Here is a 22,914-nt window from a genome sequence, read left to right as displayed (position 1 = left end):
AACAATATTCCAATAGTTCTGAGAGTGAAGTCAAAAACCTCAAATGCAAAGCTTAAGACGTTGATAAATGTATTGGTAACAATTGAGTATTTTCTTCGTGTTTTCATTATTTCACTTGTATCTTGTCCACTAAAGAAAGTAGTCCATCTATGGCAGTTCTACCCTATCCAAATAAGTTGTTCATAAGGACCAATTCGCGCATACTAAACGATGTGCGTTCAGTGTGCGCTGCGTGACAAGCAGCGCTTGCTGCTATATCGATCGCGCGGCGCGCGTTGGAAATGTTAAAACTCGGTATAGAAAATTGTCTCGACGGCCATGTTTCTTTCGCGACACACCTGATTTTTCAAATGTATCTTGTAGGATTTTTTCTCAGCTTTCCAATGGTTGTCTCAGAATTAAAATCGGTGGTTGCCAACCTGTTTAACAAACGCGTTTTAATGATAAAATTCAAAATGGTGGCGAATCCAGATGGCGGTCAAACTTTTGAATACTCCACATGAAAGCCCTAGATGTTTTCTGTATAATGAAATGCTGTTTGTAGAGGGTTTTGGGACAAATATTTGATATATAGCTCGATAAAAATATTCGATTTTCACCTTTCTAAAAATTTGTTCACCCCTTGGCGAACAAGGGGTCCACCAAATGGAACAAATTTATGTGCAGTTATAAATTTTTTACTGCGTTTAATCGAACTAAAATAAAAAAATCAATTTTAAAAGTCCTCATGCCACTAGTGGCCTGGTTTCAGCGAGAATTATCCTTATGTGCAAAAATGAGATTTATAAAAATTGTTTCTCATTTTTAGGTGGTTTATTCCTAAAATTCCGCCGCGCATAGCATGTCAGTCCCATTTGTTTTTTCAGCAGCCGTGAAAAACGCGTTTTTGTATGATTTCGTACCATTGCAGCTTATGAGATGGGACAATATGTTTGGATGTTTTTCCGAAGTTTTTCAGAACGAAGTTGTTGAGTCCATCTATTGTTACGAGACTATGCACAGTTAGCTACCATTTCCGCATATTAACTCAATTTCAGTGAAAATCCAAGTGGGACTGACTTGATATGCGCGGCAGTATAAGATTGAGAATAATTTATTAAACAGCTTTGCTGAAGATAGAACGGCTCCAGATTCAACTTTTTTGAGTAAAAGTAATTAGTTCATACTAATGAATTCTCGCGTAACTTTTCAAAAGGACCTCAAAGCAGGACTGGAATTCATCTCAGTGCAGACAGAGCCACACAAATTGGTACACAACACATTTGCCGTCAAACCGTATGTGCCAGTGCCACTCCCGATATTTCTTTTGTGTTCTCTTCTCCTCATTCGCTCTTTTGCATTTCTTTCGCACCAAAAAAATACGACTGAGTACTCTTTGTGATTTAGCCAAAATGTGCGACACCACACTTTGTGCCTTTCTTTGTGTGTTTGCTTGGGGCAATGATTATCGGATTTGACTAACGTGTGCAATGATCTAGGACTTTTTTATGTATGCTAATGTTGGTTTATGTTGTTTTTTTTTGTAATTCATTCACGCGGTCCTTTTAATGTTGGATGTATTGATGCGGTGTAATTGCTCCATTTTCAATTGTTCAATTTGGTACAACGGTTATTGTATTAAACTTATTTTGGTTTTAGCACTTCATTTGACTCCTTCTGAAATAATTTTGGAACTAATTTTTAGTGCCGCTCAATGGGTTTTATTTCAAAACTAAAAATGGAAGTAGGGCTCAAAAGTTTTGTCTTCGAAAAAGAGTCCCCATATTAAATTTCAGCTTAATCGAATTTCGGGAACACGCAAGCATTATTTTGTGACCGATGAAAAAAATGCGCAGGTAGTTAATAAATTTGTCAATATCAAAATTTAAAGGTAAAAGTACCGCTTGTAGCGCCTGTATATTAATACCGAGACAGAAACACGTCTGGACGCGCGTAATATGTCCTAAGAAACACGTACACGCTATTGAGAATCGTGTTTAAATGAATTCTCAAAAATGTTTGAGGCCTTTTCTTGGTTCCATTTCTCTACTATTTTTTCTACCCGCAACGCAACGCAAACTGCTCAAACTGAAGCACTTTGTTCTCACACAATGTGTCACAAAAAGTAGCACAAAGTGTTATTCTCCTTTTTTTTCTTGACAAGTAGGTTTAATAATTTCCCTACAATTACATTAACTTAACTGCGAGGGTGAGAAACTGGCAACAAGGCCGATTGTTTGTGCGCGTTTTTATCTCCACGTAATTTTTTCATTACAAGTGTGTTTTGTGCGAAAATAAATGGTGAAATCAACTAAAATTACTAGGGTTGGTTTTTCAAATAATATCGGAATATGCAGCTTAAGGAGGATTTCGAGCGCGATAAGTGATATCCTTTATTTAGATTTTTTCTGTTTGAGTTGTTTGCGTTAGCTTACTATATGCTCAACTGCAATTGTTTTTTGACATGTAGGCGGCGTTGTATTTTTTTGCTTTTATCATCGACGTGTAGAGGTTTCTTATATATTTTTGGTTGAGGGTAGAGAAAAAATAATTTAATTATTTACTAAAAGGTTTGTAAATAAAAAGAGGATGTCTAGTTCATACGAATGCGTCACATAGAACATATTTTTAGAGTTTCGGGCAGCCATGTCCAAAACACGCTTTGCACTGAGGGATATATTTAAAACACGAAACGGCGTTCTTAGCATTTGCCACTCAGTGTTGGTGTAGGACAGACGGCGCGAGGGGCGAAGCTTTAAACGCCGAAGCCGGTGGCAGTGTTGTACGATCGACACTGGTGCCTCAAACCGAATGTTTGAACTTCGTAGAAACACCTCGGTCACTGCCATTTGGCTCTGCTTGGCCTAATGCAAAGGAAAACGTTCCCAAATATACTCACATTGTTGATATTATTCTTTACGTGAGACCAGTGTTTTCCGAAGCTAGATCCACCGGCGCCGGTGTTAACCGAAGCTTAAGGCACCAGTGGCGATCATACAGCACTGACACTGGCTTCGGTGTTTCAAGTTTCTCCCTTCGTGCCGTCTGTCTAGCACTAACACTGAGTGGTGGTAGCAAGACACGTCGTATCGTGTTGCTATGCAAAAACCGCACCAGTGCAGCACGGTTCAGTGTTTATACCATGGCTGGTTTCGGGTTTATGTTTCGGAAAACATTGGACTTTGTTCGCGTGGGTCTTATTTGACAATGTTCAATTGCTATATAAATAATCTTAAAATTCAACTGATAACATACAAATTAAACTAAAAAGTCGGAACAACACAATAGCTTCAACTCTTCGTAGCTCTCAAAATTCATACCTATAATATAAGCAATTATCGACCCGCAACATCTAACAGATGTATCCCAGGGTCTTCCTTTCCTACTAAAATTTCCCATTTCTCGTAACATTTATGAGGGCACCTAGAGTGCTCTGCGGTTCTCTTAAGCAAATGTTGGACTAACATTCCTTTTCCGTTCCTCAACAGTTGCAAGGACGTGGCCAGGGCGGTAACAATTCTCTGGAGACATCTAACCTTTATTAAGCAACATTTGATCAGATCCCAAATTTCATGTTGCTGCTCACAAACGAGGGTAATTTGTTCTCGTAAACAGAGTATTGTTGTTGACACCACCTACGAAGTTGTGCAGCTGTTTTTGCTATGCTATGCTAAGCTAATTACATTAACTTAACTGCGAAAGCTAATAACATTCAATAATATAAAAAAGCGTACAAATATATATAATAGTATTGAAATGTCACCATTTGTGGCAGAAAACACAATATTAACTCTGAATAGATATAATTACATAAATAAATCATTACAAACATTCCCCCCCCTATAAAAAAAAGTGTTATTCTGTTTTCCCTCTCTTGAAATATTTCTCTCTTAGTGATATCTTTCATAGTCATTTCGTTTTCGCTCTTTCTCTATGTGTCTGTTGGTTGTCGAAATGTGTAGGTATCGTTCTCATTGTGCTTTGCCCAGACGTAAAATTAACACACTGAGCACAATGATTGTGCGAATAACAGCCCTGGTTGTCAGATAAATTATTTTTGCATGTTAAAACTAAATTGGCTTTATTTGGCAAAAGCAGCCAATTTTATTTTGAATTTCATAGTTTTATCCTGATTTTAGACGAATTTAACGTAAAAAACACCTATTATCTCGAAGTAATATGTGTCATTTTCGAAATATAATTTTTTACTGACATAGTTTCAAATTCTTCAATTGTAATCGAATAATCATTGTGATTGAATTCAAAAAATTCAATCTAACAAAATTTTAATTTCCACACACAAGTTACAGTGAGGAAGCAACTCTTGTTAATGATGACGTTTGCTGTACTTTTGGTCCTTTTTTCTGTCCTTTATTTGAAGATGTATAGAATTAATTAAATCATTTTTTAACATTTCTATTAATTGAAAAAAAAAATATTATTTCTGGTGTGTTTTCATGTGATTTTCGAACGTGAAATTTAAAATATCGAAATGACCCTCAAACTCTAGCAAGCAAACTTATTAATTTCGCAAATCATCAGCCACAGCGTTTCTTGCTGTTCCTCGCTAATTGAATCTGTGTCGCCATAATTCCATCAAGTTATCAACAATTTTCCCTCAGCAGCCCGAGCCGAACCAATCGACTGTGAATAGCGCGCGAGCGACAAATGTCCTCTTAATTTGAACTGATCTGACACTATTTGTGAGGCACTTTACAGCCGAAGGATTGCCGTTGCGTTGATGGTCGGAAGTTTGCTGTCACTTTGTAACACGCGCTCTCTCTCTATCTCTTTTTCTATCTCTAATCGCAAAATGCCATCGTGCAGCTAAACAGATTCTTTAATTATCGTTAATGTGTTTTCCGCGATCGTAAAACAGAACGGCCAGAGAGCGACAGTGGCGAAAGCTAAAGCTTGCTTCTTCTAGTTCTGCTTCGGTAGTGGGGGTGGTGGGTGGACTAATTTCCGTGAATGGCGATACTCGGGCGGGTGACTCAAAGCGCATAATTTAATTACTGCCCAAGACGGAACGGCCGCATCTTCCTCGAGGAGGTGCGAGAGCGAAGAGCGATTCGAAAATTTGTACGCTTATCGGTTGAATTGATCTGGTCGAACCTCTCGGAAGCCTGATGGTGGTGATGATGATGGTGATGGAATTTCTTCGTCAACGGAGCCCGGGTGGCGCGTGGAAAATTGTGCGTCGTTTCCCCGACTCGGTGACTTGTGATGCTGTGTGATTTGGAAATTTTGAAAGTTAAATGAATATTGCGCTAGGAGGTGGCGCGTGCTGCGAAACCCTCCCCAAAGCGGAGACAGTTTGCCCAGTGGAGTTTTCCATTAAATTACACACCTCTAATGGACCATCAGCGCGCGATTTCCATCGGCGCGTAGGCTTTGAATTGAAGCGCTTGGTAAATTAATTTTTCTTGATGATCTCAAATTTTGCGAATGATTGTTATCGATAGGTTTTGTCGTTGTAGTGTCCATGGTTTTGATTAAACATTTGATTTTTTGTGTTTTATTTCTCGTTTCAGGTGTTCTAATGTGGTTCCGCGGTGCTTTTGAGTGATCATGTAATACAGTGCAGAAATTAGTGTTCGACAGTGATTCCAAACCAATTCCGTGTTGATCAGTGTTGAAAAAAAGAAGTGTTCTAGAAAAAAAAAAAAAAAAAAAAAAAAAAAACAATCATGCGTTCCAAGCAACAACCAAGGCCATCTTATCGTTGGATCAAAAACGAAAACGGTAAGTCGGTTAGACTGAAACTAGCACACTTATTCAGCACCTGTTTTAAACCACTTGGTCACAGTTTTCAAATTTTTGCAACTCATATTTGAAATGTTTCGGACAAGCTTTTTGATGTGAAATTACCACTAGTGACCATCCTATTAATACATTGCACTGGATTCTGAATATTACCTGCATACTTATATCAGTTTAATCCACAATGTATCGAAGTCGTGCAATTTATCCATCATCTGGTTTCTTAATCGATTGAATGTACAACAAAGCGGCAGAGATAGAGAAAATTTTCCTCAGCGTGAAATGACGAACGGTTCGTACGTCGGTTCGTCTTTTACGTGGCATAAAGAATCAACCACCCTTAAAGCCCTGCTGCTCGGGCAGACGCGGGCACGCTATTCGCCACGACGGTAATTGGCTGCCCGTTCTCCTAAATCATCACAGATAAGACAGCAATTTATGGCCCAAGGACACCCCGATGCGTTTTTATGGCGCAGTGAATGCACCTTTCCTCGTACACTCACAGAAGGCACGTGCCAATATTTTTGCAAAGCATTTCTTCTGCAGTGAATTGTGACCAGTCTTCTGTCGTTCTAGTTTACAGTTGCAAACCTGGCTTGTAACGAAAAATGTTACATGGGTAAAATTTTGTGTGCCTTCTTCTGACCCTCCTGCATCATCGTTAATTTACGATATTTCTACATTGTTTGAGCGACTGCAACGTGATTTCCCCTGTTTTCCTGGGCCAGCACCGGAAGGAGTACACAAGGCAGGACTGCATACAGTGCACTGTACTGTCGTTCGAAGCGCCGTGGGAATTGTCCAATATTTTACGAATTTCTTGACAGGCGACGGCTCGATGGCCTTTCTTTCATATATGAGTTTTTCTTGTGCGACGGTGTGGACCAACGGACTGGAACCGACCATTGATGGGATGCACACAGGTGAACGTGGCCGGTCCGATCAATAGGCAAGTGGAAGAAATATCATTCCAAACGTTCGTTCGGTTGCACTGAAATCTAAATCTTTTCCGCTGCATTCCGATAAAATATTAGGCGGTTTCCTGCTGATTGCTGGCTGGCAATATATTTTGCAGCGTGTTTCTGTGCTATCAGTGCCACGTGCATTTGGACCGGGATATAAAATAGGAATCAACATGACACGATGAAAAAACATTCCTTGTAAAGCGATCCCCATAAGTCGTCTTCGAAAAAATAACAAAGTTAATGAATTAACCACCACCCCTCGAGGTATCGTCCCCGTAGCCCATCGAAAGTCAACACCAACCTTGCGGACTATCTCATAAATCGCTCCCCAAAACTATCTAATCTTTCCCGAACAATCTAATGCATCGTTTTGAGATCCACCCCTTTTGTTGGAACTCGGTATGGACAGACCGAGCCCTCGTTTCCAATTTTCCCATTTTTCCATCAATTTATATCAAAACAAGTTCGATCGTAAAGCAGAAGTGGGAAAGTGCAGCAATAAAGTTGAAGCACGGGTTAGCGCGGCGCTCGAGACTGATCCCTAGGAAAAGCGTGGAGCCGAGAAACAAAACAACCCTTTTTCCTGTATTGCCCTTTGCTTGGGCCCCCTCTCCTCGGTTGGTCGATGTGGTAGCGACAGCGAACTCCACTAAATTCGGATAGAAAGGAAAATATCCGCAAATCTTGAAAACAATAATTCAGAATCTATTGTCTGACCAATTTGCATTAATTTGAATAAATACATGCTGTTTCTTGCCCCGTTCGAACTTGAGCTGTTAGAAAGGAAAGAGAAAAAAAAACGAAATGAAACGAAACGTATTGCAGGTTCAAGTGTGCGCTTCCGGTGCCTTTCTAAGGTCCATCGTAACAGTCGCACTGACCGGTATTGGCATTGTCGGGGCGTTTGGTTTCGTTAGCTGACCAGCAGCAGTAACCCGAAAATATGCAGATCATGTGGGGGGATTTCTCGCCTAGGAAAATGAAGCTTGGTTTGCGATTGGGTGCAATTTGAAGTATGATGGAATCTCGATCGGTTTGCTACTGTGAACTATAATCTAGACAATTTCTAATATGTGCTCTTGGCAATGATTTTGAAGGTAATAAAAGTATACTATCTGTAGTAGTTCTTGAAACTCACAACTGTTTATGTGTATTGCACGTGATGTTCAAAGAATTTTTTAATGTAATATTGGATCTTAATTTATAAAACATACCCCAGATGCAATTTAAAAATCAAAATGGTGACTTCAGGTTTTGGATAAATGACTGAAATAGTCGAATGCCGCCCAAAATGGGTTACTCCAAGAGCTAAATGATTTTCAGAGGCTTTTTGCACTACACTTTTGTTTCTGTTTTGCGCTGTGTTTCTGCTGCCCGGAGAAAAACTAACACACTTGCTACTTACACTACAGCTGAGCAAAACAAGAGTGGTGAATCACTCTAGGGAGAACACACAAAAGCACGCCGCGGTATGCGCGGTTCTGAAATAAACACAGTGTTTTTTGCATCACTAATTTAATTAATAAACATTAAAGGCCCCTGAATACTGCTTTGGGGTACGCATAGTACAACAGTTATTTCAGCTAATTTAAATTCTCATATTTGGGCGTTTGATATCTATTTGAAAAGAAGCTCATTGCACCAGTCCAGTACAGTACCTATTGTTTCTAATCCGTTCAACACAGCTCTCGAGAAACTCTCTTCTGGGCAACGACTTTTTTTCTGGTTCAGCGATTCTCTTTTGATAGAGTTTTAGGCATGCCACATAATTTAGATTGATTCAAACATTCCTTCAAATTTCTTTTGATATTTTCCAGCTATCCAGTTAGATTTTGTAAAACGATTCTGAATCAGTATCTTTGTAACGTAGAATACGTCTTACGACAACATATGCAAGGTCCAATTTCAAAATCCGAAAACATCGAGAGCGTCTCGAAATTTGTTCACTTTCAAACGTTTGAAACTCAGTCAGTTCCCAACCGATTTCTTCCATTCTTACAGCAATTGTTCGAAAAATCATCTCAGAATATGTAATTTGACGATTCGTATATCGTACTATTGAAAATTGTCAAGCCTTGTCGAAGCGCAGATTTCGACCTCTGATAGGTCGCTTAATACTTGCTAACACGGTCGACAGAATACACTAAGTTAACCGAGAATGCACTCTTTGTGCTATATGTACAACTCATTCCAAGACCGGGTTTCAATTTCTGGTTGATCGCGCTGGGCGCGTTGATTCTTAAGTATCTGCCTATCTGGCGGCTGTTATGGAATTTCTGGTAGCTACAGAACTGGTGGAAATCCCAAGTAACAAAACTGGTTTTTTCAAAGTTTTATAGCGCTGTTTTGGTTTCATTGAGCGCTATAAAACTGTGTTAAAACCGAAATTGTTATCAGAAAATGGAAGAAAACTCTGCTAGAGGAAACGAGAAAATTAAAACCATCAGAGAGTGGCAATCCGATGTGACGAGGAGTTGAGCAAACTTGCCGGTTTTGATACTGATGTGAAAAACAACTTGAAGCCGCGCAACATGCAACATGTTATACTGTTGCGTTTATGAGAGCTTCATCGGTTCGGCTCGGCTGTATGCCCACAAACAACCACTTGCGTACGTTCGTATTGCGAAACTGTGACAAACTGTGAGAACTTGAAATAGAGGCGGGGCTATGCAGAAGAGAGCTCTAAAACAGAATGAAATGAGATTTATTTTTCGTACATTAGTATTTCAACATACGAAATTAAATTTTACACCGGTAGGGAATTAAGAGAACATGAAAGAATGGTTTGTCCTATTTTAATATGAAACTATGACGCATTTACGCGATAATTGAATGTAATTTCAATTGAATTAATTAGCTTTTTTCAAGGCTACTACATGTATTTGGAAGAGAATAATGAACGTTTTTTTTATTAAACTACACCAAACGGCATCAACGTGGACAATCCTGAAGTAAATACTCTGTAATTCGAAAGTAAAGTAAAGATGGAAACAGTGATGTGCATCACTTGAATTTGTAAAAAACATGTGGGATAACAAGTGCATAAAAATGCAGATAAACTTAAATAACAACAATTCAACTTCATTTTCGTTCTGGACACGGCAGCGAGTGAAACCGCATAGCTGCACAAAGCTTCTGCTATTGTTCATTGTTGTCTTACCGGTGCCGGCTATAGAGGTAAACGTCATCTGGAGTATAGAGCTGATCAAATTGGATAACCCCCATCGAGTGAACCTATTGCAAGAAACACATTAACATAAGACTGGCTGTTGTGATCTAGGTTAATTCTGCGGTCGTGTCTTATGAACAACCTCTTCGACTATGCTTTGTCATTATCTATAAGTACGCATTCCGATTCTGGGATGCTGTCATGGATTTGTACAATACTTTGAACAAAAAACTCATTCAATTTATTGAGTTTAGTTTTACTTTTCGTACAATCACAATTGATTAACAATTTTAAGGCAGGATATTCCGAATTTTTTGAAAATTTCAAAAAGGTTTCAAGGTTAGAATTATGAGATGTTTTTTGCCCCCGTCGTATTTTTCTCTCATTTCTGTTTCTCTTTTGTCCTTGATTTATCGTTGTCTTTTCTGTATGTTGTGTCTTCATTAATCTTGTTTTGTCTTTCTTTTATCTCTGTTTTGACTTTTCCTCATCTCTGATTTGATTCTGTCTTGTCTCTGTTTCGTACCTGCATTGTGTCTGTCTTGTCCTGTCCTGTTTCGTTTCGTCTTTTCTTTGTTTCGTTGTCATGTTTGTATCTCATCTCTGTTTTGTCAAATTTCTGCCTACTTTCTATCTTTTTTGTGCCTTATCTATGTGTTGACGGTGTTTTCTTTTTGTATTGTATGTGTTTTGTTTCATTTTGGTATCTTTCTAGTTACTGTATTATTATTGTCTAGACTTCGTTTTCTTGCTGTGTTTTTTTTCCTCTGTTTTGTCTAAATATCAACCTAATTGTGACTCTGCATCGTCTCTCTTTTGTCTTTGTAATGGCCTTGTAGTGTCTTTGATCAAGTCTATCTTATTTTTATGTTGTCTCTGTTGTTTTGTCAGGTTTTCTTTGATCTGTCTTCGTTTTATCTTTGTTCTTATTCTATTCTGTCTCTACTCTGTATTTGTTTTGTCCGTGTCTTGGTTCTTTGTGGCCTTGTCGTATCTCTGTCTTGCCTTTTTGTTGTTGCTGTCTTAGTTTGTCTTGTATTGTTTTCGTTTCTTGTATATTTCTTGCCTTTGATTGTTAATAATTGATTGTTTTTATATTTCTTTGTCTTTTCTATATCTGTCTATGTCTTGTCTATGTCTGGTCTATGTCTTGTCTATGTCTTGTCTATGTTCTGTCTGTGTCTTGTCTATGTCTTGTCTTTGTCTTGTCTATGTCTTGTCTATGTCTTGTCTATGTGTTGTCTATGTCTTGTCTATGTCTTGTCTATGTCTTGTCTATGTAGTGTCTATGTCTTGTCTATGTCTTGTCTTTGTCTCGTCTATGTTTTGTCGCTGTCTTGTCTATGTCTTGTCTTTGTCTTGTCTATGTCTTGTCTATGTCTTGTCTATGTCTTGTCTATGTCTTGTCTATGTCTTGTCTATGTCTTGTCTATGTCTTGTCTATGTCTTGTCTATGTCTTGTCTATGTCTTGTCTATGTCTTGTTCATATCTTGTCTATGTCTTGTCTATGTCTTGTCTATTTTTTATCCATGGCTTGTCTATGTCTTGTCTATGTCTTGTCTATGTCTTGTCTATGTATTGTCTATGTCTTGTCTATGTATTGTCTATGTATTGTCTATGTCTTGTCTATGTCTTGTCTATGTCTTGTCTATGTATTGTCTATGTATTGTCTATGTCTTGTCTATGTCTTGTCTATGTCTTGTCTATGTATTGTCTATATATTGTCTATGTCTTGTCTATGTCTTGTCTTTGTCTCGTCTATGTTTTGTCGCTGTCTTGTCTATGTCTTGTCTATGTCTTGTTCATGTCTTGTCTATGTCTTGTTTATGTCTTGTCTATTTTTTATCCATGGCTTGTCTATGTCTTGTCTATGTTTTGTCTATGTTTTTTCTACGTTTTGTCTATGTCTTGTCTTTTTCTTGTCTATGTCTTGTACATTTCTTGTCCATGTTTTGCCTTTTTATCTTTTTCAACTGTCCTCCTTTTTCCTCCCTATTTCGTCATTATTTTTTCCCATTTGTCCTTTATGTGTAGGGTTACCATTTGGTCGGAGTTAAAAATCAGGACAACTCTTTTTTCCGGCACTAATTTGATCTAAGCTTTTTTATTTTTTGAGATATCAATATATAAAACATGTAATCTGAGATTTACTCTGCAACATACGCCAAAACACTCATTTATTCATTTAACGTATTTCTCGAACGATTCATTTTTGCAACTTTGATTCCTCAGGCATTAGTAGATACCCAAAAATGTAGCAAACGTAAACTGTTTGAAATTATACTTAACAATTGTCAGATGTTTAACGGTTTCAACGATATAAGTGTTCAGTTCTCACTCAACCCAGCTAGCTCTTTATAGGGTTATCTCAGGGTCGGCAACCGACTTTAGGGGGACTCATGCAACCCGACGACTTACCGTTAGCGAAGCGGAACGACTCAGAGACGTTAAGGGAAGGGTAACTGGCTCTTTATATAAAAAAGGGGAATTCATGCTATATACTATTTATTCACAATCATCGATGTAGCGCTAAACGACGAACGTTGGGGCCCATTGATGAACGACGCACAGAAGAAGAGGAGAGGGACATACCTTGTAGACACGCATTCCGGATGTTATCTCTGGTTCCGTAGTATCCCACGGCTTACCCGGGATGGCAGAAGTAGCACACGGCTCACACGGAAGATCCGCTGCCGTAGGGTAGAAGGCCTCGGCGCCAGGTGGATCGCCTCCACAATTGCCCACGTGCTCGAACGGCGGTAAAGGTGTAACCGCAGGGGAGTTGGTGACGGCCCCTCGTGGCCTAGTGGTGAAGTCCGCAGGGGAGAGAATGACGGCTCCCAGTAGTCGCCCACTGACGAAGGTTGATCCTCGGCACTGCTCTAGATAGCCCTCTGGCTCGACCGCCAACTCGGGCTGGCCAAACTTGTCCTCTCTCTCACTCTCCTATCTCCATACCGGATACCAATTTTTCGTGCAGTTGCACAAGTGGTATAAACATTTCTGGATCGTTTTAAGGGGTGGGTATGTTAGTGCGGACTTTTTGCCGTCTTTTTTCGTTGCGGTCTTTCCGTTACAAATATATATTTATTTGGGGTTATTACCGTTTAAGGAGTGAGGCTGTCCCTTCCCTGGGCTATGTTTTACGGAGGCTTTAGTGCCTTCGTGCTAAACCCCAACACTCTGGATGTTCCGGGGTGGACACGGAAGGTCTCTTTTAAGGGCCCAGGGGTTGCATTTTAGACAGTGCCCCCTCACTTCTTCAAACGGTAACGTTCACATCGAATATTTTTCCGCAATGTTTTCGAAGCTTAATCATCGGTTGAATTGGTTTACGAGTTAGTACACTTACACTATGGTAAACAAAAATACAAAATGATTCAGCAAACCAAAATAAACTAACAATAATTAACAGAAAAGAGCCAGAAAAACAAAAAACTACTTTACTTAACCTACCATACATACTAAAATTTAACCTCTAACATTTGATTTTACAAAAACCCACACCAAAACGTCTCACATTCGTTACCGTTCCATTTTAACCAAATGTCCGGTAACAACGACTAGACAACTTCTCTCGTCAAGATTCAACTAAGGAAAAAATTCGTTTGAAATGAGTCCTTTTCTTTCCGGGGTCAAGAAAAAGTACTGAAAAATCTTCAACATTTTTGAATATTCGACATCATTCAGAAAAATCAGGACAAATGCTAAAATATGCAAAATAAATCAGGATGCTCCAAACGGTTCCCAAATCAGGACATGTCCTGCTAAATCAGGACGGATGGTATCCCTATTTATGTGTCTCAATATCGTCTGTGTTTTGTGTCAGTATTGTCCTAGTTTTTTTCTTTTCTTTCAATGTCTTCTATAAAGTTGTTACATATGACGAAGCGCTTATTCTCATGTTATCGAAGATTAGGGTGACCAAAATTTTCGATTATTCAAAATATCTAGTTTTCTTGATTTTACTCTACAATGTTGTAGCCCCGTTAAAATGAGGCAACTTTGCATAAAAAAGTTTGTTTTTCAGTAAAACAATTATTCGAATGGCTTCAAGAGCTTTTTGAGAAAAAAAATTGTAATGCTGAAATCATGGATATCTCATTTTTCTTCAAAGTAATTACCAATTTTCAACTGAAATGTAAAATACGCTCTTTTTATTCGTTTGTCGTTCTGTCTGAAGCGAACATATATAATATCTCCTGGCATCATTTGTAAGAGCACAACTGGTTCTACATATAGAATTTGTTTTATCGATATGATTTTTTTTATATATGAGCAAATTAGATTTTATTACATAACAGTCATTGTAACTATTCCTTAATTTTTTGTATTTAGAAGTGCACAAATGCTCGATACTTCTTAACGGTATAATTACATTTAATTTAATCTCAAAATGTCAAAAGTTCAATAGTTAAAAATTAGAAATAAAAATTGTACTCGTGGTGATAAGTTCCGAAACAGAGTTACCAGGAAAAATTAATTTGATATTTTTCATCTATTTATTTTATTTTTTGGTTCTCAACAATCAATGACTTTTGAACCTGTTGATCGATTTTCAATTATTTCTAGTTCTTATAAAAACATATTAAAATCATGTTATTTGTAATGCATATACTAAGACATTCTTCCAATTATTGTAATGTTGAATTGAATTTACTCAAATACAAAAAAAGAAAAACAACATTTTTAACGAAATCCATATGTACAGTAGGGTGGAGCAAAGTGATCGATTTTCCAGGGCCACAATTTTTTGGTTCTGTTTTGAGCTCCAAAACAATCAGACATTATTATTTTTTTACTAAGAGAGAACGAAAAATAAATAAAAAGGGTACAATTGTTAAGAAGAAAAATATTAATAACTCTGAGGAAAATTGAAAAAATTAAGATTTCAGCGTTGCAAAATGCTTGTCTTAAAAACTCTCAAAGTTCTGCAAATACTGTTTTGATGGGAAAATTGAAATAACAATGGCTTCAAATCGGTAATTTTCAAAGATAGAAAAAAAAAACGCAAGGTTGCTTAAGGGGAAACCCTACTCAGGAAGGTTTGAAATACATTTCCGTGATTTTCTCCGGATGGTTGGAGTAAGATGAATTGTTTGGAGCCCAAAGCTTACCATCAGTTGGAGAAATATGGTTTCGAGAAAAACGCTGCCAATAGTCTAATACTCACTATATTTGCAACCAAGACATACAAAACAAATCTTCAAATACACCTTAGCCAAAGCACCCGAACACGCACTTCACTTTACACTAAACATCCGAAAAATAATCGAAAATTTTGATCATCTTGCTATAACATTAAAATAAGCGTTTCTTCATATCTAACAAATCCGCGGGTTTTTTTGCATTAATAAAGATATCGAGGTCTAGCTCCAAATTTCTCTCAAATTCTATTGTCTCCATTTTGTTCCTGTCATTTCTGTCTAGTAACTGACTTGCTGCTATTCGGTCTTAAAGATGTCTCTGTCCTATTTTTATTTTGAGGCTCATTTACCTTACTTTGTCACTGTATCGTATTTGTTTTGTCTTTATTTTGTCCTTATCTGTGTGTATCTATTTTTTCTTTGCATTATCTCTTCATTGTGTTTACCTTGTCTTTGTTTAGTATTTTTATTGTATCTGTTTTCTCTAACTTATGATTTTATCGTCCGTGTGTAGTCTTAGTTTTTGGGATTGTTTTATATCTGTATCATTTTCTTATTTCTGTTGTCTAGTCTCTGTCTTCCATTTGTTCATTTTTTGTTGTGTCTCTGTTGTCGTCTTTGTGTTTTTTACGATTATGTTTTGTCTTTGTTTTAGAGCCGTCTTGAAAGAAGGAAAAGTTCTTTGCAAAAAATGTTTTTTTTTTTTCGACATTTCTTCAAGTTTCAATAATCACTTGGGCTGGAATTAAAAAAATTTAATTTCAGAGCTAGTTTCAGACTTTTTGCAACAAACCGAATTGAATTCTGTGAGCCATTATCGTTATTTTCGTTTCCAAACTTGCTCAGACTAAAATTTTTCAGTTTAAAAATCATCATTTATCATAAATGTATTGAACAATAGCATATTTCCAATAGCGTGTAAAAATTTAAGGGTGATCAATTCCACCCCTATACATAGAATTTTCGAATTTATTTCATAAAGTAAACGATAGAATTTTCACTAATAGCCTTAAGGGCTTGCTTGAGCTCATATCAGTAGTTGTTTTTATTATATACTATTTCGGTGAAATATTTAATTTAGCAAGTTATTTGGAAAATATTATAAAATTGGATCGTTTTCACCACGTTCTGGTATTCACGTTACAAATGTGTTCTGATATATTCTCGTATTATTTTAATTTAAATTATGAGATTATTTCAACATGAGAAGATAATATTATTTAGACCTTTGCTCTTCTTGAATTTTGCCTTTTCATTGTAAAAGGTGCAAAAAGTGCTATGCCCCCTTCAAAGTTGGCGCCTATGATTACCAGGTCATAGCCGAATTTCATTTTTAAATGCAATAGAGGAAATCAAAATTATCAGAACATTTTCTGGTATTTAAACCGTAAATGATTTGTGTTAAATATTAAAAAACCTGAATTAATCCACCTAGTGGTGTAGAAACCTTTGTTATACTAACTATTACTATATACTTATTAGGCCAGTAAATCACAAAGTGTATACCAACGTAAGTCCAATTTCAATAATGAATGAAATGCAATAAAAAGATAGTTTTCAGAGGGTAAACCAAGAACAATAATTGAATTAAAGCTTGACGTGGTTTTCACCAAAATTATGAATGTTTTCTTTGGAGTATTTGAGTCTTATTTTTTTAAATTATAAATCAATTTTTAAATGCTGGCTAGAAGCAGTTTAAAATTTGTTGAAATAATCGAACTAGATATAACCAGAACAGCAAATATGTACCTATGCTAATTCAATGCAGTTCGAATTTTTCAATTCCTCATAATCCAGGTTTGAATACCACATTCGCTTTATTTTCACAAATCGCAGGACCTAGAATTATGAATCAGCATCAAGTATTTTTTTACGAATTTAAGCAAACTTCCACAAACCTGCTCTCGAAAATTTATAGTTCAGAATCATACAGGAAAAATTATAGCAATTGACGAAAGTTGTCAATTTATTTCTATCTCAAATGCATTATTTGAAAACGAAGATTTAACACGACATTTGAGAATTTTGGATTTTCAGAGTGTAGTTGAGAACATTATTCTTCTCGAAGGCCTAGGTTGTATGAAAAAATCCGAAATAAAGATTAAAAAAACTTGCTGCGATAACGAGAAGTGGAATAGCATGGATACTCTGTTTGCACTTAGTCTTGAATAAGAAAGCAATATTTACATCTTACGTGAGCATAGTGTATCATATCATAGAGATAAGAGACTTTTCACCTGTGCACACTAGTAAACGAGTATAGCCGTGTAAAGTTGCTTTAGTTTCATCCAAACTGTAAATCATCGCATCTCGATGTTCACAATTTTTAAACGCCTTTTCCTTATTTTGTCGATTACGTTCACCAGCTAGTTTAGATTCTTCGTCACGAGTGAAAAGGATATTCTGAACCGAATCTAATACATAAAATAAGTGTTCAACCAAAAATTTTTACAGCTGTTCAAAACGTAGTTTTGCAAACAAAACAGCGATTTGTTTATGTTTTCGTGAACGGGTGGCTCTAACACATTCGAACGTAAATAGGTCTATACATCTTTGGTAAGGAGCCATCCACATACCACGTTGATAGATTTTTAACGATTTTGACAAGCGAGAAAAGAAGCAAAATAAGAATTGCAGATCCTCTAAAATCTAACTCAAATTTATAAGAAAAAGTTAAAGGGTAATTTATTTACACCAGTTAAGAGGCACTACAAAAAGTGTAAAAATTTAGCAAAGTTGTCGATGATTGTTGATTTCCTTTGAGAAATAAATAGCGAAACGAACAAAATGAAATGAAGGGATAGAAAAGAAGAGTGGGCAGGGAGAGAAAGAGAGAAATTATCCAAAAAGTAAAAAATCCCATGTCTAAAATATACTTTGGTACAAATTCGACAGTTCGAGTAACCTAGAAAACAACGTACTCAGTATGATTTTCAAAGAGCTCTAGGGTTTTCATTCGGGCATGCCAACATCAAAATCGGAATATGCGTTCTGTTTATTTTTGGAAATTTTCTTTTTCGATTTTGATATTCTACACATATAAACAACATATTTACACATACATACATACAGGCACACATACACATACATACAGAAATTGTTCAGTTCGTAGATCTGAGTCGATTGGTGTATAACACATGGCTCTCTGTGCCATTCATTTTGCCTTAAAAGTTAAATGTCTCATATAAAAAGTACTCTTTGATCAATATTTCAAAATCTAAGCCACTAATCAAAGATCCACTCGGTAGCATTCTGGGGGAGCGCAGTAGCTTTCGTTTGCGTATAAGATCATCAAAATCGGATATTGCGTTCTATAAGAAAGGTGCGTTAGTATTTTGCGGCACATACATACAGACAACATACATACACACACACATACACACATACACACACATACACACGAACAGACATTGCTCAGTTCGTCGAGCTGAGTCGAATGGTATATACGGTGCGGCCCTTCGGGCCTTTGATCTATTTTGCGTTTTTCGACCGATTTTATAACCTTTGTTTAGTATAACAAAGGTAAAACAATAACTAACAGCATTAATTTGTATTGTGCAGTGTGACACGGCCCGTGTCAAATAAATGTTGTGTGAACAAAAAAAAAAGATTACATGAAATGTTTGTTTACATACAATAGAAAACTAAACTTGCATCAATTTAAAATATTTGATCTTGACTGGTAATTTTAGTCATTGTGGTTTCGAACATTATCGAAAATATATATTTAACATATAATCTTCTGGTCTCAAAGTATGATACAGGCCTAACAAGCCAGTTGTCGTATGTCAAAATACCGGCTTTGGAAATACTTTTAGTGTCAATAGGATCGTGGAGCTAGCCCCGAAATTATCTTACACACTAACATTTGGCCGCGAAATCTGTGTATAATAAATAAAAGGTCAAGTTCATATAGTGGAATGTATTACCATCAACGAAAAGAAGATATATTTAACAACACTATTCGTATGAGTATGTACCTACTAGGAAATATTTGATCAATACAAGGCAACTGTAGAAAAATAACCAAGAGTTTTAGCAGACAGATCAGAAAAATACTTTTTTGATTCAAACTTTCAACAGCCTCAAACATTTAACACTTTTGGATTAAAATCTAGTTAGTATTAAAGCTAGTGTTATAATAATTATGATTATTGTATACCATTTCGTTCATTGGAATGTTCTTCTTCGGATATGCATGCCTTTTCATTTTTGGACCTTATGCAGGAAAAACGGTGGAAAAAAGTAAAGAAATTTATTTCCAGGTTTGATTTTTTAAATTTAATATGTAAACATAAATACATATCCAATAATTTATCATTTTAAATGGCACTTCGAAATCCGAAATACCGAAAAAATGGGAAAATCTCCTTCCTTATCACCCTTCCAAGGCTCGGTAAACGTTTGCTAACGATTTATGCTCGTTTATGGTGATGGACGTGGATGACAGTATCCAAATTTATAGCTTCATGCTAATTAAATCCCCTATTGCTGTGCCACTCTTCGAACATCAAGGCACCTTTTGTTGAGAATGTGTGTGTTTATTTTTTGTCTCTCCCAGCGCTTTGTTTCTAGGATATTCAGAACAGCACCGCTACGCCGCACACCATGCGAACCGGCTTACCTCCCTGAGCTCTCCTGTGGCGACGTTTATGTGTCATAAATTTTGAAATGCGCAAATCCAGTGCAATGATGCAATGGCTGTTTGATGCGGTGCGTGCTTATTCGATTGCTAGTAAAATGGCTTCTCCTTCTCCTGGGATGGGAAGAGATTGATAAAAATTATGAAGCAAGCAGCTGTGTCGGACGATGCCACAGCCAAAAACAGGGTGGCTTCGGGATTAGATCCCGGTGGCGGCGGAGTGATTTATGACCGGCTCGGGCTTAATTTGGACTGAAGATTGGTACCGATGACGAATTTGGTCTGACAAGAAAGGACCCTCCTGGAATCATGGTGGCGACCCGAAACTGTGCTTGATCGAACCTTGAGACAACTATTCCGTCTATTTCGATGCCGCCAGCGAAGAAAGGTTCGATTGTTAATTATTAAAATCTAGCCGGGCGGAGAGGGGATAAAAGCCGAAATAAAAGAGCTGATTGAATTGTGATTTATGGCATGTTTTTGTTGTTTGGGCAATAATTTATAGATTAAAATTATGAGAACTGTTTTCCGGCACTAATGCAGGGAGATGCAGGCAACTCTTGATGGGACTCTCCTTTCGTACAGGTCATAATTTATAGCGAGGCATAGTTCCGAGTGAGACTGTAACGTATATTAATTTTATTAAAGACATAAATCGTAAAAATGTGTCCTTTTCCCTCTATGGCGTCTCCCGCCGCCTTGGTGGTGGGCGCTTTCAAAGCGATAGCGAGAAGTATCATCACCGTAACTGAGCGACGGGACGTGGAAAATACGTATACACACGTACCGCCATCCTGGAGGAGAAACCTAAAAACGTTATCGGCGGGGGTACATCATAATTTTTGTGTTCGACTCACACGCTGTGTGAGCCGTTGTGTGAACGAAGAAAGTCACTCAAGTCAAAACAGAACAATCTTAGACAGTGCCTTTGCATTCACTCTGTTACGACGCGGTTTAAATTTATGTCCTCGTTGTTCAGACGGGCCTTTCGGGCTCTAAGGTTGATTTATACACACTTTTATTCCATATGTAATAACCAAAATTATCGAAAAAGATTGAATGAAATAGAATGACTGAATCATTTTTAATTAGTAATAAATAACTTAGAAAGCGAAATGGTTGATTGTGTTTACTTTTCGATCAATAAACAATAATTTGAACAACATTTAGAACACAAAATAGACGCATGTCGAACAAATTTTTATATCGGTAGACTCCAAGTAAGAATCCATGCGATAAATTGGCGCAACAAGGTGCGCAAAATTAATATCCTTCATTAGACCGCCTCAATCGGCAGCGGTACAAATCGACAAATCAAACGGAAGATCAGCGATTTTGCCTTTCGTTCAGGTCCAAGGCGCAGCTCACACGAACCGAAGCACCGAACATCGAACAGGCACACGAATGCGCCTTGGCTTCTTGTTGGCGAGTTTCCCGTCTGAGAGTTTCTGTCTCTGTCTTTGGAAACACAGTAAAATGAGCGATATGCATCGACAGCCAACAATGAAATTTATTGCGAAACAGAATGCAATTTTTCTCGGCCGGCACTCTTGGAGCGCGTTAGTCTTCCATCCAACCTGCCGGTTCGATGCATCAACGGGATTGGTGGAAAAAGAGTGTTCGACTTTAGTTTTTTTTTTTTCGAGTGAAATGTGGAATAATCCACTCAGCAGCGAAGAGCTTTTGTGGAGTTTTGGATTTCATACGAGTATTCAACATTTTTGAGAATAAAGAAATTTGTTATTCAAGTTCTACCATAAATTTAAACCCCAATCGAGAATAACACTGGTCAACACAGGTGCACTCCAAAAGCTCAAACCCGAAAAAATGGAAGACTATAGTTATTCAATCATTCCTGTGAACTTCGGTGTACATAGCCCAGTTCTGATAAAAGTCATTTTCCCCAGCAAATTTCTTCGAAAATTACAGCCAATCATTTTCAATTTTCTCTTCCAACTATCGCAGCACTCTTTCAGACACACGAGATTTTCATCTTAGTGACGTGCTGTTATTCTTACTTACTTTACGTTGCTGGCTAACGGACCGTTCACCGGTCTAGGGCCGAACGAATTAGAGATGTCCAGCTTCTTTTGTCTTGGGCAGCCGTTCTCTAGTCTCCTCGTACACCAGCAGATCGTGCATCTTCTTCCACCGTGCACATCCACCGCGTGCAAGGCCTACTACGGAGTCGACGGCCTCTTCCTTGTGCTCTACTGAAAATAGTTTTGACGGCTCTCTCGTCAGGCATTCTGGCTACATGTCCAGCCCACTGAAGCCTGTCCCGCTGTATTACCTTCACTATATCAGCATGTTTGTATACATGGTGCAATTCGTGATTCATGCGTCTGCGCCACACTCCATCTTCCAGTTTACCGTCAAGTATCCATCGCAGAGCTTTACGCTAAAAAACTCCGAGCACTCGTCGATCAGTTTCCTTCAACGTCCATGCTTCATGTCCGTAACGGGCCCCCGGGAGTATCAGCTTTCTACACAGCGCTAGTTTCGTGCAAGTTTGCAAACTACGGGACCTTAGCTGGTTACGTAGTCCGTAGAAAGCCCTGTTCGCAGCTGCAACTCGTCGTTTCACTTCACGGCTCATATCGTTGTCACATGTCACAAGTGTACCAAGATAAACGAATTCGTCAACCACTTAAAATCGTTCCCCATCTATCTCCACCTCAGCACCAACACCACGGGGACTCCCACGCTTTCCACCAGCTACCATGTACTTTGTTTTGGCAGAGTTGATGTCAAGTCCCAATCTCGCTGCTTTCCTCTTAAAAGGTACGAAGGCCTCCTCCACGGCCTTACGGTTGATACCGATGATATCGATGCGTGATGATCGTACCGTTTTTTTTCACGTTTGCTCTTCGTATTGCATCCTCAAGAGCGATGTTGAAAAGTAAGTTGGAGAGCACATCCCCCTGCTTCAGTCCATCCAACGTTACGAACGTGGCTGATGTTTCGCCAGCTATCAGCACGCACGATTTTGATCCCTCCAGCGTCGTCCGACTCAGCTTAATTAGTTTCGTAGGGAAACCGTGTTCCAGCATGATCTGCCACAGCTCGTTTCTTTTCACTGAGTCGTATGCCGCCCTGAAGTCCACAAACAGATGGTGAGTCGGTGAGTTGTACTCCCGGAACTTATCGAGGATCTGTCGCAGGGTGAAGATTTGGTCTGTCGTGGAACGTGCTGTTATACTCAGTTAAAATATTCCGCGCGCATCGTTCGAATCCAATCAAATGAT

At 38.0% G+C, this 22,914-nt stretch overlaps 1 protein-coding gene across 1 annotated transcript in view; it reads left to right on the top strand.

Moving 5' to 3' along the window:
- The first annotated feature begins 5,635 nt into the window (after positions 1-5,635).
- The window catches only part of LOC129732216 (protein tiptop), a 519,376-nt gene continuing 502,097 nt past the window's right edge, over positions 5,636-22,914 (top strand). The window contains exon 1 of the mRNA XM_055692864.1: positions 5,636-5,724. Within this exon, the coding sequence (XP_055548839.1) occupies positions 5,670-5,724 (55 nt within the window). The 5' untranslated portion in view covers positions 5,636-5,669. The remainder of the gene's footprint in view (positions 5,725-22,914) is intronic.

The sequence above is a fragment of the Wyeomyia smithii genome, chromosome 3 (assembly GCF_029784165.1).
Source record: "Wyeomyia smithii strain HCP4-BCI-WySm-NY-G18 chromosome 3, ASM2978416v1, whole genome shotgun sequence".
In the NCBI taxonomy this organism is placed as follows: domain Eukaryota; kingdom Metazoa; phylum Arthropoda; class Insecta; order Diptera; family Culicidae; genus Wyeomyia; species Wyeomyia smithii.
This window is presented reverse-complemented; position numbering and strand designations above follow the sequence as displayed.